Source organism: Triticum aestivum, chromosome 1D (genome assembly GCF_018294505.1).
Source record: "Triticum aestivum cultivar Chinese Spring chromosome 1D, IWGSC CS RefSeq v2.1, whole genome shotgun sequence".
Lineage (NCBI taxonomy): Eukaryota > Viridiplantae > Streptophyta > Magnoliopsida > Poales > Poaceae > Triticum > Triticum aestivum.
Genome location: NC_057796.1, coordinates 440328423 through 440344628, shown reverse-complemented (window position 1 = coordinate 440344628; position 16206 = coordinate 440328423). Strand labels below are relative to the sequence as shown.

The 16206-nt window shown below is 42.5% G+C and overlaps 1 protein-coding gene across 3 annotated transcripts; it reads left to right on the top strand.

The window, feature by feature from the left end:
- The first annotated feature begins 2719 nt into the window (after positions 1-2719).
- Positions 2720-15991, top strand: LOC123182730 (protein ROS1C). 3 transcript variants are annotated; one of them, XR_006492292.1, is made up of 19 exons: positions 2720-3334; positions 3445-5454; positions 6089-6179; positions 6288-7296; positions 7558-7637; positions 8116-8200; positions 8275-8366; positions 8449-8517; positions 8651-8687; positions 8789-8871; positions 9191-9622; positions 9782-9818; positions 9886-9949; positions 10041-10180; positions 10791-10856; positions 10961-11075; positions 11149-11187; positions 13745-14627; positions 14806-15991. XR_006492292.1 is itself a non-coding variant. In XM_044595392.1 (19 exons), the coding sequence occupies exons 1-19, from the start codon at positions 3115-3117 to the stop codon at positions 13915-13917; spliced, it is 4761 nt and encodes a 1586-aa protein (XP_044451327.1). In that variant the 5' UTR covers positions 2720-3114; the 3' UTR covers positions 13918-15990. The 3 variants fall into 3 exon arrangements, 2 of the variants coding, with proteins under 2 accessions (XP_044451327.1, XP_044451325.1); XM_044595392.1 differs by having other exon boundaries at positions 3445-3684; positions 3766-5454; positions 13745-15990; XM_044595390.1 differs by having other exon boundaries at positions 13745-15991.
- Positions 15992-16206: the final 215 nt, after the last annotated feature.

Here is a 16206-nt window from a genome sequence, read left to right as displayed (position 1 = left end):
TATGGCCTTCACATGAACGGTAAGCCGGAGATTTTTCTGTCGGACGAGTTGAAGATTGACATGAGCCGGCTCAAATCAATCTGGGGCCTAATGTTGAGGATATAGACCTTAGAGTCACCCGCCAGGAGGGGCCGGGTTACTCGTAGGGTCATTGCCAGAAGCCCGGAGTTAAGTTTGAAGACGATGGGCCAGAGATGGGCTGAGACCTGGATATGGCTTAAGGCCCGTAGTTACAATCATTATGATGGTAGAACTTGTAGTGTAAGGCAAGTATAGCTGAGAGTCCGAGCCGGACACTCTTATGAGCCGGCCGGGACTCTAAGGGCTGCTGGGCATCAGCCTCCCTATATAAAGGGGCGACCCGGCAGCGGTTTAGGGCGAGAACAATCTCATTGAGAGCCGGGCATAGCTGTTTAGCTCCCTGGCGATCGTAACCCTAATCAATATCACCTCAAACTGGACGTAGGCTTTTACCTTCACCGTAAGGGGCCGAACCAGTATAAACCCTCATGTTCCTTGTCCCGCATAACCCCTTCAAGCTTCCTAGCTGCGATGGCTCCACGACTAAGTCCTAACTCGAGGACATCTGCCGTGACAATTCCACGACACCCGGGTTTTCGCGAGCCCGAGGGTCATCTTTATTTAAACCCCCAGGCCAGTGCTCCTCTGAGTATTGGTCCAACCTGTCAGTCGCCGGTGGCCACCAGGGGCAGCTCTAGGCTCGCCTATCGAAAGCTTGGACAATCCGGTGTGCCCTGAGAACGAGATATGTGCAGCTCCTATCGGGATTTGTCGGCACATTCGGGTGGCTTTGCTGGTCTTGTTTTACCATTGTCGAAATGTCTTGTAAACCGGGATTCCGAGACTGATCGGGTCTTCCTGGGAGAAGGTTTATCCTTGTTGACCGTGAGAGCTTATGTGGGCTAAGTTGGGACACCCCTGCAGGGTATTATCTTTCGAAAGCTGTGCCCGCTGTTATGAGGCAGATGGGAATTTGTTAATATCCGGTTGTAGAGAACTTGTCACTTGACCCAAGTAAAATACATGAACTGTGTGTGTAGCCGTGATGGTCTCTTCTCGGCGGAGTCCGGGAAGTGAACACGGTTCGAGTTATGAATGACGTAAGTAGGAGTTCAGGATCACTTCTTGGTCATTGCTAGATGACGACCGTTCCGTTGCTTCTCTTCTCGCTCTCTTTTGCGTATGTTAGCCACTATACATGCTTAGTGTCTGCTGCAGCTCCATCTCATTACACCATCCTTTCCCATAAGCTTAAATAGTCTTGATCTCGCGGGTGTGAGATTGCCGAGTCCTCGTGACTCACAGATTCTACCAAAACAGTTTCAGGTGCCGACGATGCCAGTGCAGAGGATGAGATCGACCTCAAGTGGGAGTTCGACGAGGAACGTGGTACTATGTGTCTTTTCCTGATGATCAGTAGTGGAGCCCAGTTGGGACGATCGGGGATCTAGCATTTGGGGTTATCTTATTTTCATTTGGATTTTGACCGTAGTCGGTCTATGTGTGGATTTTGAATGATGTATGAATTATATTTATGTATTGTGTGAAGTGGCGATTGTAAGCCAACTCTCGTTATCCCATTCTTGTTCATTACATGGGATTGTGTGAAGATGACCCTTCTTGCGACAAAACCACAATGCGGTTATGCCTCTAAGTCGTGCCTCGACACGTGGGAGATATAGCCGCATCGTGGGTGTTACACTAATCCACTTTTTGTATGCTTCTACAATTGGGGCGAAGCCAACTACAGATGCATGCATATATGCAGCAGCCATGTATCACATATGCGATTACCATTCCTCCTCGCATTCAGGTTTCGACAACGGTGATTAATGGTATCCTCGTGAACGTAGCTAAAAGCGGTCTCCGTTAATCCCGTATCGAATGGTCAAGAAAGGAGGAAGATAAGTTCTGTCACCAGAGTACCTCCGCAGATCCACCATCAAACCGTTAGTAATAACCTTTCATCCATGAAGGCAAATGTTGAGTGGTCAACTTCACTCAACATCGAGAAGATTATTAACATAAACATATAAAGAGGATGTAACATCCTATCGATGTTTAACACCTAAACGTACTAGGGACATGAGTGATACTCTGCAACCAAGTCCCTCGATCCAGATGACCCTGTATCATGGCAACTCATAGTTCCGTAACGTAACGTATGCTAAAGCATACTTCTAGGGGGTTTGCTTGTATTATTTGGAGGTGGAGGGTTTTTGTGCAACACTCCTGATCTCGCCGGACTCAAGCGATACTCCGCAACATGTTCGTCCGTCCAAATAACTCTGGATCATGGTAACTAGCATTTGTTCCATAGACAACCACGATCGCGACACCGTGAGGGTATACTTAGCGTCCCGAAGAACCTTATTCTTAATCAATCAATCGTTTTTTATCATCGGCAACTCTTGTCAACAATGGTTTATGATCAAAACTTATTGTGGATGACCAAAAATGAGAGAGTTGGGCTGGACCTTTGATTTGACTTCTTATAATTTCGCTCTTCTCAACGTTGAGGGTTGGACTAGGAGTCGTTAACTCCTAAAGATAAGAAGTCTTTTTTTTTCAAATAAGAAGTTTAAGGAGGGCTCTACTAGGTGCCGTTAACTTCTTGAGATAAGAAGTTAAATGAAGGCTCGACTAGGTGCCATTAACTCCTCAAGATAAGAAGTTAGGATCGGTTAGAGATGCTTTAATTAAGTAGAGAGATCGCAGGAGACACATCCTTCTCCCTTTTCTTCTGGTCGCCGCCGTTGTCGTTCGTCAACAAACTCGCCGCCGCTTTGCTCCGCGCCTCCGCCGCTCCGCCGCTCCCTCCCCTCTACAGCTCTGCCTCTCCCGCTTCCCGTTCTCGCGCCCTCCCCTCTCTCGGCCGGATCAATCTCTTCTCCGGCAGATTGGACAGCACGGTGCCACCCCCCAAATCCGCTGCTCTGTTTCCAGGGGTTTGCGGAGGTTCTTCTCCTTTTCGCCTCTTGCTATTTGGTCCCTTTTATCAGATTCGATTACCCTCTGCTATTCGGTCCTTTTTATCAGATTCGATTATCCACTTCTCTGCTCCGGTTGCGGAAGAAGCAGGTAAATCCTGCAATGAACCAAGAAAACGCTCCTGGCAACACGCCATTGCTCCCGCAGGGCGCCATGGCCTGGCAAAATCTTGCTGCCACAGCCGTAGCGATGAGCGGCGCCGCCGAGCAAGACAGTGGCTCCTCCGTCTGGCCGCCCCATAACCTGCCTGCACCAATGCTGACCGGAAGGCCACTACCTCATACGTCCACTCTAGTTCCTGCCCTGCCCGGCATCGCAGGAGGTGAGCATTTTCTCTTCACGGCAACATGGCATCTTCGCAAGTTTTATGATAGTTTCCTCCAAGCTTAATTTGGGCTGAAAAAAAGGAATTCTTCTGTTTTTATTCTACAGATTCTGAAGATGATGCTTCTATTCAGTTTGCTCCAAGGGATTTCTTGTCACTTGGAAGGGACTCGGATTTTGCTGCCAATGATATGGCCATAGATCCTTCAATAGTACTAGCAGTTCCAGTTAATTGCACTTCTGAACATCCACCAATACATCTTCAGGCAAATGGTTCAGATGCAGAAGCACTCAGAATTGGAATCCAAGCAGATGATAGTCAACAATCGTCATCATCATCAGCAGCAGGTCTATCTGATAGCAATTTTAAATTACAATCAACTATTCCTGCAAATACTAATAATGAATTGGCTTCACTGCTTGCTGAAGGTGTAACTGATCAGAACATGCAAACTTATCAGCAGACACGAGAAAAGCTCAAGACACAAAGCCAACTGAATGATCACACACCTCTGTCAGCAGCAGCAGCAGCAACTGCATTCAAGGAAAATGAGGATGCCCCTGCAGGAAAAGTGAATCCCCGGAGGAAGAAACATAGAGCCAAGGTAATACGTGAAGACAAGCAAACCAAGAAGCAAAAGCCTGCTGTTACAACACCAGAAGGAAAACCACCAAATCAGAAAGCCAAGAGAAGTTATGTCCGGAAGAAAAGAAATCTCAGCTCTCTGGAGAATTGCTCGGGACCTGTTAGTGACCAATCAGTCTCTAGGGGAGCAGAAGATGCTGCTAGAAGCAGAGCTGCATCAGTCCGAAGAAGGTTGCAGTCCGAACTTTGTGAACAGGGAGTGCTGAGAGGCAAATCATCAGCTGGCAACTCAGGCCACCACGTTGAGGAAAAACTCATTCATGCTAAAAGCTCTTTCTGTTCGACCGCCACTGTATCAATTGCGCAGGGTGCACATGGACTGCACGTGGACATGGAAAATTCACCAGGAGGATTAGCTTTTGGCATGATTCACGAGATGAACAAACTGTTAGATGAGTACATACATTTGCCAGAGATGGCGACAAATTGTACACAAGAAGTTTCGCCTGCAACTTCTGGATGTTTTAGCAGGGAGCCAACAAGAACACAAGACAGTGTAGGAAGCACTCATGGTCTTGATGCCGCAAGGATTGGGGTTACCATACTGGAAGGGAACAACAAGGACTTGGAGGTTAACGACTCTAACAACGCTGGTCTTTCTATGCGTCGATCAGCTACGTCTGTACCTGAAACAACATCCACAGAAAGTCAGATGACTAAGGTGTCGAGAGTGGAGAAAAAGAAGCATCAACAACGTAGAGAGAGCAAGTCCTCTCTAGCCGGCTCACGGGACTCGATCATCTTAAGGACTGCCGCTCAGATGCTAGGATTTTGTCAAGCTGGTGGAATAAAAAAGAAGCGAACAGTCCGGGTCCGCAGGATTTCATACGTTCCTATAATGAATGTTGAGATGAATAGGGCAAAAGTATTGCCACGGTTATCTCAGTCATGCCTGGAGGCCCTGTATGGAAGACCCAGTTTTAAACCTTTTACCAAGAAACGTTCACGAAGGGTACGACGTCATTACGGCAGATCAGAGGGAATTTTTCAGCCTCCGAATAATAGAAAATTCTACCATGATATTTATTATGAAGCAACAGGAAAAAGGTCACAAAACTTACGATATACGTCAACTCCATATATGGATTTCCATCGAAGAGTTGCATCAGGGCTGAAATATCTCGATTTGAACACCGAGCCTGTACATACAAATGAGATGTATCCATCTCTGACCACATCCGCTGTTGTCCCTTTTGGAGCAACAGGTAGTCTATCAAATTCTCTTGTACCATTTGGTAGTCAGATGATCTTCCCACATGAGTGGCCGTTGGATTTAGTCAAGAAGCAGCGCCCTCGAGCTAAAGTTGACTTGGATTTTGAGACAACAAGAGTTTGGAACCTCTTGATGAGGAAAGCAACTGATGAGCCTGTAGATGGGAATGATGTTGAGAAAGAGAGGTGGTGGCAACAAGAAAGAAAAGTTTTTCAAGGTCGTGCTAATTCATTTGTAGAACGCATGCGTCTAGTTCAAGGTACTTTGTTGGAGGTGTAAATTCATTAAGATTTCAAATCAATTTTAGCATCCATGATATGCTCAATTCAATTTTCCTTGAACATTCTTGCTAGCCCTTTCTACCGCATGACACCTATCTCAAGGGTTTGCTAACCAAAGAGACTTGGTTGATATAGTTGTTGAAATATCCACATTAACCACTATCAGACATCCTAGTTTGAAAATCTTTAACGCTGAAGTAACCCCACTGCTCAATGTGGTGGATGATGTTATCATAATGAACTTTTGAGATCATCTGTAGAAAGCGATCAGTAGTTCTGTACCGTAGAAACTTATAATAGGTAAGTTTCGAAGTTTGTAATTTGAGAAGCTGGCATTTTGCTTCCAAACCTGGATTTTGGCTTGATTTCATAAATGGTAAATGTGGAAACCTTCATGTTCTATTAACACCGATGGTAGAATATTGTAGTAATCTTTAGACTCATAGTATACGTGTGGAAACCTTCATGTTCCATTAACAACGAATTGCAGTATACGTGAAAGATAGGTGTGAAAGTGTTAATTATATTGTTTTTAAAATTAAAATTAAAATTAAAATTTCCATGAGCTGATAGTTGAGATGTATAGCTTATGTTGACTTGCATGTTTATTAGGGGACAGGCACTTTTCTCCATGGAAAGGATCAGTAGTTGACTCCGTAGTAGGGGTTTTCCTCACTCAGAATGTGTCTGACCATCTTTCCAGGTATGATAGTCACATCCAATACTCTGATACTCTCTGTTCTTTAAAACAAATGAATATTTATTCTTGTTTACAAGTTATGGTTGCTATTTTTTTCTCTTCAAAATACAGCTCTGCGTATATGTCACTTGCTGCAAGCTTTCCTCCAAGGACAGTTAATAGCAATTGTAAGGATGGTATTATCAGTCAAGGCGATGAGGAAATAATTAGCACAGTTGCAGTAGGAGGGGTAAGAATCTTTGACTCTTTTGACAACGGTGCAAGACCAGATCTAAGAGAGAACTTTGAGGAGCTGTCAATAACCAATGACAAGATACATGTAGAAACAAAGAACAATGCTAGTGCTTATGAGTTGACTAAAGGTGAAAATTATTCCTTCTACTCCAACGAAGCAAATGAAGATTTATGCGACCACCAAGAGACAGAAGTTAACCCCAAAGCACAACAATTTCCAGATTTCTCCATCGAATTAATAACATCAGAAAGAAGCTCAAGAGCGATACAGTTCCAGAAGGATATGTCATCTTCTCAAAGTGTTATAATTTCGGAAACTATTCTTGAGTCACAATTATCGAGTTCTGGGGATAATCCTTCACCTAACAGTTCTGTTGGTAGCGTCGGTGGTGCAGCTTCTCAGCAGCTGGGAAGCAATTTCGATTCATTAGCAGGAAATGATGCCTCAACCAAGGAACTTGAATGCCAAAGAATCAAAACAACAACAGTAAATGATGATGGTGCAAGTCAGCATGGAATTCCCTCTACTTTTGAAGCATCAGATTTCCAGGAGCATGAATCACTCTCTATCACTGGTGGAACGATAGCAGAAACAGCAAACACGGTGGATGAATCTACTGTCAAATCTAGTTTTCCTTCCTATAATGGAGGACCAGATAAAGAAGCAAGACCAAAGAAAACAGGAACCACAAGGAAAGAAAAAACTGAAAACTTCGATTGGGATAAACTTCGAAGACAGGCTTGTGCTGATGGCCACATGAAAGAAAGAAAGTCTGAAAGAAGAGACTCTGTTGATTGGGAAGCAGTACGGTGTGCAGATGTACGAGCAATTTCTAGCGCCATCCGGGGACGAGGAATAAACAATGTTTTGGCAGAGCGAATCCAGGTAAAAACTGAACAGTAGGATTTAATAAGTTATGTTTGGACTGATTGATGCTTTGTTGATAGTTATATGGCTATTCTCTTTCTTAGAATTAAGGCCACAGTAACCTTAGGGTTTAATAGTAAGCACTACCTAGGACTAGGAGCCAATGATTTACTAGTTCCGTATGCAGTATTTGATGTTTTGTTGAAACAGCAAGCACAGGACTGAATTCTTTTGTAGGACTGAGATATCAGTTATGCTCACAAAAATTATTGTTTTCAGGAGTTCCTGAATCGAATGGTAAGAGATCATGGAACCATTGATCTGGAGTGGTTAAGAGATACCCCCCCTGACTCAGCAAAGTAAGATAATCAGTATATCTCTTTACTTTCTGCGGGTGACACTTTCTAGTGCTTGAAATGAGAAGTTAACTATAACCTAGTGTGGAAGAATGAGATGGACCAAGACGTACAACAAGTTGAATGTTGCATTTAATATCTACTCCCTCCGTTCCTAAATACAAGTCTTTCTAGAGATTTTAATATGAACTACATACGGATGTATATAGACGTATTTTAGAGTGTAGATCCATTCATTTTGCTTTGTATGTAGTCCATATTGGAATCTCTAAAAAAGACTTATATTTAGGTACGGAGGGAGTAAAACTGAGCACTCTGTGCTAAACTGCTAATGTAGAAGTTGCGTAAATAGAACAAAAGGTTGTCAAATGTGGCGCAGTTGACTAAAGTAGTGAAAGATTTGTTCAGTTTTAGCATCGAAAAGAAGCTCCATGTAGTTTGACAATATTTCCTATTTAAAACGATTTGGTGCACCTTTCAGGGATTACTTGCTTAGCATACGTGGACTGGGGCTCAAAAGTGTTGAATGTGTTCGTTTGCTGACATTACATCAACTTGCCTTCCCTGTAAGTTACTTTTAAACTTTTAATTCACCTTCAATCACTTTCATATTTACACAACAATGCTTTGGCTACTCAAGGTTGACACGAATGTTGGTCGCATATGTGTAAGACTGGGTTGGGTTCCTATTCAACCCCTTCCTGAATCTCTACAACTACATCTCCTCGAGCTGTAAGTGTTCTCCATTGTCTAAGAATTCATTTCATCTTATATATTCAATTAAAATTTGCTGATATCGACTTTCTTATCAAAGATATCCTGTCTTGGAGACTGTACAAAAGTACCTTTGGCCTCGTCTGTGTAAACTTGATCAAAAAACACTGTGAGTATAGTAATATTAGCTTAAATTTCTGCACTTGTTTTTTTACTGTCAAATTATATGCTTTTCTTTCCATGTAAATTGCAATCTTTGTAAAAATAACTAAGGTAGTTAACAGATTCAACAAATTTCACAGGTACGAGCTACATTATCATATGATCACTTTTGGAAAGGTACTTTATTAGGATCTACAGATGAGTTTGTTCTCTTTTCGAACTAGTAGATAAATATTCCCTAAAAAGGGTAAATAAATATTTTCACACAAACAATGCAGGTGTTCTGTACCAAAACAAAGCCAAATTGCAATGCTTGTCCAATGAGAGGAGAATGTAGGCATTTCGCAAGTGCCTTCGCAAGGTATTATCACATTTTTTTTTCTGCTTTCAGAAATAGTAACTTATATTCGATCCTTGTACCAAGCTGCCTTCTGTTGGTTGAGACTTGTGAGACACATATTAGTTTCCACTCAGAATATAACCTGCTGCTGATCAGATGCTTCTGTTAGTTTCGATACATGCATCTTTTTTCTTTTGTTTTGTGCAACGAAAAGTTATGTGGCACTTATCTTGGATTCCTGGTCTTAACTGGGAGCTCTACTTTTGTGTACTTATTATTGATTTGTGAATTTCTTGTCCTTCTGAATCTTCTTCTGTTTTCCTGATTCCTTTTAATGAAGTGCACGACTTGCACTTCCTGCACCTCAGGAGAAAAGCTTGGTGAATCCGAGCAATCAATTCAGTTTCCAGAGTGGTAGCATGCCCACTCTGAACTCAACTGTGTTTCCTCAGATTGACGAAAGTACCTGGGGAAAGGTTTTTCACACTAACAATTCAGAGCCGATTATTGAGGAGCCAGTAAGTCCAGCACGGGAAGAACTTCCAGAAAGTTTGGAAACTGATATTGAAGATTATGATCCAGATGAAATCCCACTAATTAAGCTTAACATGGAAGCTTTTGCTCACAACTTGGAAAATTGTATTAAAGAAAGCAATATGGATCTCCAGTCTGATGATATCGAGAAAGCACTTGTTGCTATTAGCACTGAAGCAGCTTCAATTCCTGTCCCTAAACTAAAGAACGTGAGCAGGCTTCGGACAGAACACTATGTGTAAGCACTAAGCAGTGAACTGATTTTGCTTTGGCTTAAACTTGCATGACTTTACACTTACTATATAGCTATCATTTTCCCATGCAAATTATTTTTTTATTAATCTAGAAAATGCTCAGTTCTGTAACTCTCATTACTGAAGTAAGATTTTGCCTGCAGTTACGAAATTCCAGATTCACACTCCCTTGTGCAACAGGTTAGATTCTGCCACTTTCATTTAAGCATTTCAAAACATTGTTCCTGATCTAGAAACTGATTTACAGCTTGGACTAAATCAACGGGAAGACGGCGATCCAAGCCCTTACCTATTGACCATATGGATGCAAGGCAAGTATATTTTATTTGAGAATGCTTCCCTCACCTGTAATTTGACTGCACTTGTAAGTTGATCTTTATTGGATATTGTGGCTCAATGCAGATGACATAAATGAAATGATCAAGGCCCCCAAACCATGTTCTGACTTTAGAAGGGAAGATGGATTTTGTAATAACGAGAAGTGTCAGCATTGTGTGCTTGAGCGGGAAAACCAATCTAGATATGTCAGAGCCACGATTCTGGTAAAGCAATAAATTACCTGGCAAACTAGAATACTGATTTAGCGTAGAGATGTTAGTTTGCCATCCTAAAAGTAGAAGGCTACATCTAAATTACTGAATTGGCAAAATAAATAAATAAAGCAGAGTTGTTTGTCAACCTCTTAACTCATAAAGCATTTTTGATCTATAACCTTTGCTCAAACACACATTTGTGTTGGCCTGTGTTTGTTGCATGATCATAATCTGTAATCTTTGCTCCAAAGAAGAACATCTGTGTATATTTTGGCCTTCTGGGCCAATTCAGACGTACTAAAAATATATTGGTAAGCTACATAATACCTACTCTACTAACATTTTAGGAAATATGAATAACTCATTGCTGGTCGATCAAATGCACTTGTGTTCTTTATGTAATTTGTATTTATTGTATGAGAATAATCTATAGTATTGGCCCTGAAAAAGGGTTGCATAAATTTGAGTTTCCTAGCTATTCCATCTATGCAAAAGAATATTGTTAGTGAGGTACTTTAAATACTAAAGCTTTAGTAACAATATTAATAACTCATTGTTGTCTAAAAAATTGCATGCGCTTCTCCAGTCTACTAATGACGAGTTACTGGAACATGAACAGGTTCCATGTCGAACAGGTACGAAGGGTACTTTCCCACTGAACGGCACTTATTTTCAAGTTAATGAGGTATGTCACAGACTCCGATATTTCCTTTTCGTCAAGAATAGGGTAGATATTTCTACAGAGTCGACTTACAAAGTTACAATGCTTTTGTGAATTTATTGATGCAGGTATTTGCTGATCACAAATCTAGCTACAATCCCATATACGTTGTAAGGAAGGACTTATGGCCCTTGGAAAGACGTATGGTCTACTTTGGGACTTCGGTGCCTTCTATATTCAAAGGTTGTGACCAACATACATCACCAATTTGGACAAATCTATCTGTTTACCAACAGCTCTTATTTTACTTCTGTAGGTCTAACAACTGAAGAAATACAGCAGTGCTTCTGGAAAGGTAAGAACAATATATTTCAGTAGGTTGCCAAATGTATTTTACCGTGGGGAAAGATCTTGCTGCCTCTTCTCGTCGAAGAACAATTTATGAGTATAGGGTATAAATTAATGGTTGAACACACATGCCCGTCCCATGCACCCATGTACACTGAAAACCTCTAGATGTCCAACTAAAAAAAAAGAACTGCTAGATCATCAGTATGAAATGGAGCACTGAACTAACTATAGTGGAATTTATCTTCAAAATGCACCGTGGAGCAAATTAATTTTCAGGCTCCAAGTTAAAAATAGTAGCCTTCTTGGATTTAAAAGGTGGAAGGCTCTTGTTCTCCCCAAAAAATTTAGCAGAGACTCCTGCACGCGATCGTTGGTAAAAAAAAAAAAACTCCTGCAATCCACCGTCGCCTATCCCTCCCCTCTACCCCCATCCTCCGGCCGGCTACAGAGTCGGTGAGGATTCCATTCTGTACAGCTCCTAAACAGGCTTGGCTTACTTTTTTAGTTTAGATCTCCCGTTCTCCTCTGTTTTGCACTGCTGGGGTTGAAGAACGTTTGCCACATTTATTTGGAACTTCTCATCTCTAGTTGGTGGTGGCCGTTTGCTTTCGATTCCTTACGATTGGTGGTTTGTATGTGGTATCCACGCCCTCCCTCCTTCTGGAGCTAGTCAGAGGACATGCTTTTCTGGGAGAATTGTGCCCTCAAGAAACATGCAACAACTCAATCACACGGAAGTATGGACACTGTCAATAAATTACAACTTAAATTCATTACCAAGCTTTTCTTCAAGGCCAGCATCATCGATCTCCAAGGGAAGCATCCGGATCTGGAACAGGAGCCGAAGCCCAAACCACTGCCCTCGAAGAGAATCACAGATTGAAGTGCCTCCCATGTCTCTCCTGTGGGGAACACAGCCGTGCTTCCAATGCCTCTTCCGTTTGCTGCAATTGGAGGGGCAACTAAATTCTAGCTGACACCAAATCCATCTTCTTCCTCTCCTACCGCTCACATATGGTCAGTGTACCCGGTGTCATGCCCAGCCAGCACGTGTGCTCTTGTAGCCAGGTCAGGTGTTTGTGGCGGCAAGGCATATGCCAGCAGCATGGCTTCTCTAGGGATCTTTTTTTTCCTCGCCAAGTCGTAGTGGAACACAATGGCTTGACCTCCAACGTAGGGATTACAACAGACCGCAGCCTCCCTTTGTACGGTGTCCCTCTTGGTGCGATGGGGCTTCCCTTCCGGTTAGTTAGACTCACTTTCTATGACGGGTGATGACCGTGACAATTCACAATGGTGGAATCGAGGATTTATTTGGGACTGTGGCAGTCGGTGAAAATGATACCACTAGTGAATACTGGAGCTTCGGGATGGAGACCCTTGATCTGTTCTCAGCTGGATGGATCCAACAACGGTGTTATATGAGAGTTGTCTCCTTAGAGGCACTGCCATTCGAAGGACTGGCATGAGTTTTCCGCGGTGAAAACTCATGACCTCTCCCTCATTTGATGGACCCTGCAACGTAGGCGTGCAAGCATCGTCCTCTTCGTGAAGGTAGTCGTGTTGGAGACTTGTTCGTTGTCTGTTCTAGTGCCATTTATTTGTTGCCACTTCGTAAACCAATTTTGGCATCAACATCTTGGACGTCGCTTATATAATATTTGGTTGTGCACTTACCGCATTGACGCAAGGCTAGGATATGATGATGGCACTTCCATTATGTAAAAAGGCATCATTTCCATGACCACCATATCATCGATTTATATTAGACCACCAATATGGATAACCAAACTCACAAACTACATATGGCACCCGTGAAACCATGCTCGTGGGAACTACTTTAGACCATATAAAGCTTTCTTGAGTTTGCATACCTTGATAGTCTGCTCACCCTCTACTGCTCCATCTCTACGCAATAGCATTTCCTTTGCCATTGTGGAGTTCATTCCCTTTCTGACAGCCTTCGAGGTCTCAGAGTACACCATGAATTTCCTCCCATGCATATTCCTGTCGAGCCGAAAGAAATTGGTGAGCTCTGGGACGATGGTTAAATAGTCACTGGTGGCCTGTCTACCTATTTGTGCTGATTTCCAGTGCACAGCCTTGAGAAACACCGAGAGAAATTAATCTCCTTACATGCCTGTGTAAATCGTTCTTCACGTTCAGCTAATGTACAGGCCATCCAATATTAACTCAACATCAAATCAACACCCACTCTGTCCAGTGTGCACATCGATCCAAGGCAGCATCACAAAGGTCTCTTGGTTCGAAACAGATAGCAAGTAGTCTAGAGATGCAATAAATGATTTGTATGCTAATGAGTGTGATAAGTATGAGATAAAAGTTTGCAGTGTGATTGATGTCCAAAACCGCATTGGACTACAGACTCTCTAGCATTAGTGGATTTTCCGGTGGTACATTTATGGACCTCATCGTTTTTTGCATTTACGCGCAAAGGATTGCTTCCAAACTTATTTGGGTGGAAGTGGATGGTTACTGCATATGATCTTTCTCCATGATTTATCTTGAGTTTCCCTGACAAAGAGTGTGACGCGATGCAGGATTTGTGTGCGTGCGGGGATTCGAGAGGGAAACCGGGGCACCAAGGCCCCTATGCCAACACCTGCATGTCGCGGCAAGCAAAGTGCCCAGACGACGTAACACAGCAGCAGCAGCAGCAGAGCAGAACTCGGATCCAGCAAAGGCATCAGCTCATGGCACCGGTAGTTCTTGATCTGTGCGCATGGGCCCTATTAGTTCCTGCCGGACGATCAGGAGGACTATGAGAGGCGGCTGAACCATGGTCCCAAGCAACATTACTGGAGGACTATTGTACACCCGTTCTCGGTTTTTCTTCTAGGAGTAGGAAATTAAAAAACAGTATAACGCCGCTACCTAAGAGCCTCCACAGCGTTTTCACGTTCTCAGCCATCGGATCGCTGAAACGTAAGATCGAGATCAGCCCTGGTCGACACAGGTTGCTCACGCGCTGCATTCTCGCGGGCTGCTACTCCGCAGAGCGAGTTGGCTTTCCTCTCCATAATCGGGCCTTCGGAGGCCCACGTCTTTTCATTTGGATGCTAACGCTAACAGCCCAGGTCGTGTACTTTCCATCGCTATCCTCCCCAACCGAGCAGTTTCTCTGTTCCTTCCACGCGGCCGTTTCTCGTTCCTCGATGCGCCGCCGTTCTTTCCTCCTTCTTCTGCCCGTCATGGACGAACGATGCAAGATACGAAATTAAAATAGTAAGCAAAGGAAGAGTACAGAGCGGGTGGACGGAATAGGCGCGGAGGCGGCCCTCTCTCCAAAGATGGTGACACAGATGGGCAGTGGAGGGATGTTTTCTCACCTTCCTGTGCGTAGCAGTTTTGTTGTGATGGCAAGATGATACAGGAGATGAGGGGATGGGGGTGACAGTGTTGCTCTTCTCCGTTGAGATCCAAGTAAGCACTTATCATATTGCAACTGTCCTACACCGTTTATTCATTTTTTTTGCAAGAAATAATGAGATGATCTACCATATTTACATGAGTACATGTATGTACTGCATCTGCTTCACTGTTTATTCAAAAACCAATTCGCAGGAAATAATGAGACGATCTTCCATATCTTTATGTTTAGGCTGTCAGCTGTGCTTGATTAATTAAACTCTGGGGTACCTAGAGTAATCACAATGCATGGATAAGTGACCATCCAACACTGTTGGTGTGCTTCTTAGACGTCATGTCCTATTCATGATTTGGAGCTACACATATACACTATTGGTTTATAATGGGTGAGCAGAACACAAGTCGATGGAGAGAAAGTTATGATTCAGTTGTATATACATTTGTATCATGGTATCTTACTGGCAGGAAGATATATTTGTCTCCATAAGTGACCCATTCATTATTTGTTGATGGGAATTTCTATTTAAAAAGTTTTGATTGGAAAAAGAGATACAGCTCTGTATCTCATATTTTGAGCAACCTGCAAAAACTAAGATCTGTTGTTGTATTTATATTTTCTGTGGTATTTGCTCTAAGTTCTAAGCCATAGTCGTAAAATATTATAGTGATCTAAACGCTCTTATATATCTTTACGGAGGGAGTATATGCTATTGATTAGTATAATTCTCAATGGTGATTATTCATTCCAGATTTTTAGCTATTCTTTATTTGACCAATAGTTTGACATATACAAACTGACAAAATTGTTGGCAAGGAGGGTTATTATGCTACTTTATTTGTAGCTATGTGACTTAACATGGAAGAAATAACACAAATCTCCAAGCGCAGTTTTGAGAAAACCAATGTCAGGTATTGCTCTACCGTGAAGTATGAAGTATGAAACCTCCCTGTTTTTGTCACAATGAATAATTTCTATTTCCTCTGTTTCAAGTGTTTGTTTCTATTCCCTTGCAAGACAGGAAGATATGGTGCGTATATTCACTGATAGGGGATTGAATGTATGTCCTTCAATTTCTTTCTACTTATATGATGTTTATCTTATCTTTCCTTGCTCACAATTTGATTGGGAGCTTTTTTTATCTGCCACGGGGATGATAAGAGGTAGCATTTTAGCGACATAGAGCAAAGGTGTTTTTTATCCTTAAGATATCAACCAGTTAGTTCATCTTAGTATTCACCATGTGCTGGTATTTGTATTTCACTATTGTACATTTTTGCAGAGTGAAAAGTGTTACAGTCATATGGGCATATGATGACGTAGGCAAGCTCCAGCAAGGCATGCGTGCATCATTTTACTGATTCAGGTGGAGGCGATCCCTTTATATGCCGACTCGCTAGATTGTTGGTAATTTGAGCCTCCCTTGCCCATGCCTCATATTATTGCATGTGTTGCATTGTACAGAATAGCCTCTTTATAGAAATGAGATTCTCTTTAGGGAACATAAACATTAGGATTGATTTATTTTCTGTATATTACATTGTGCAGGATATATTATATCGCCTTTTTGGACGTTTTGGTAGACGATATTTTGAACCATATGAATTTTACGATATGTTATGACAGCTCAACATT

What these genes read in the sequence shown, in the direction of transcription:
- LOC123182730 (XM_044595390.1), top strand. Translation starts at nt 3,115, where the DNA reads ATGAACCAAGAAAACGCTCCTGGCAACACGCCATTGCTCCCGCAGGGC. An exon ending in AAACTTGATCAAAAAACACT is followed by an intron (nt 8,518 to 8,650) that starts GTGAGTATAGTA and finishes CAAATTTCACAG; the next exon opens with GTACGAGCTACATTATCATA. An exon ending in ATGTCAGAGCCACGATTCTG is followed by an intron (nt 10,181 to 10,790) that starts GTAAAGCAATAA and finishes GAACATGAACAG; the next exon opens with GTTCCATGTCGAACAGGTAC.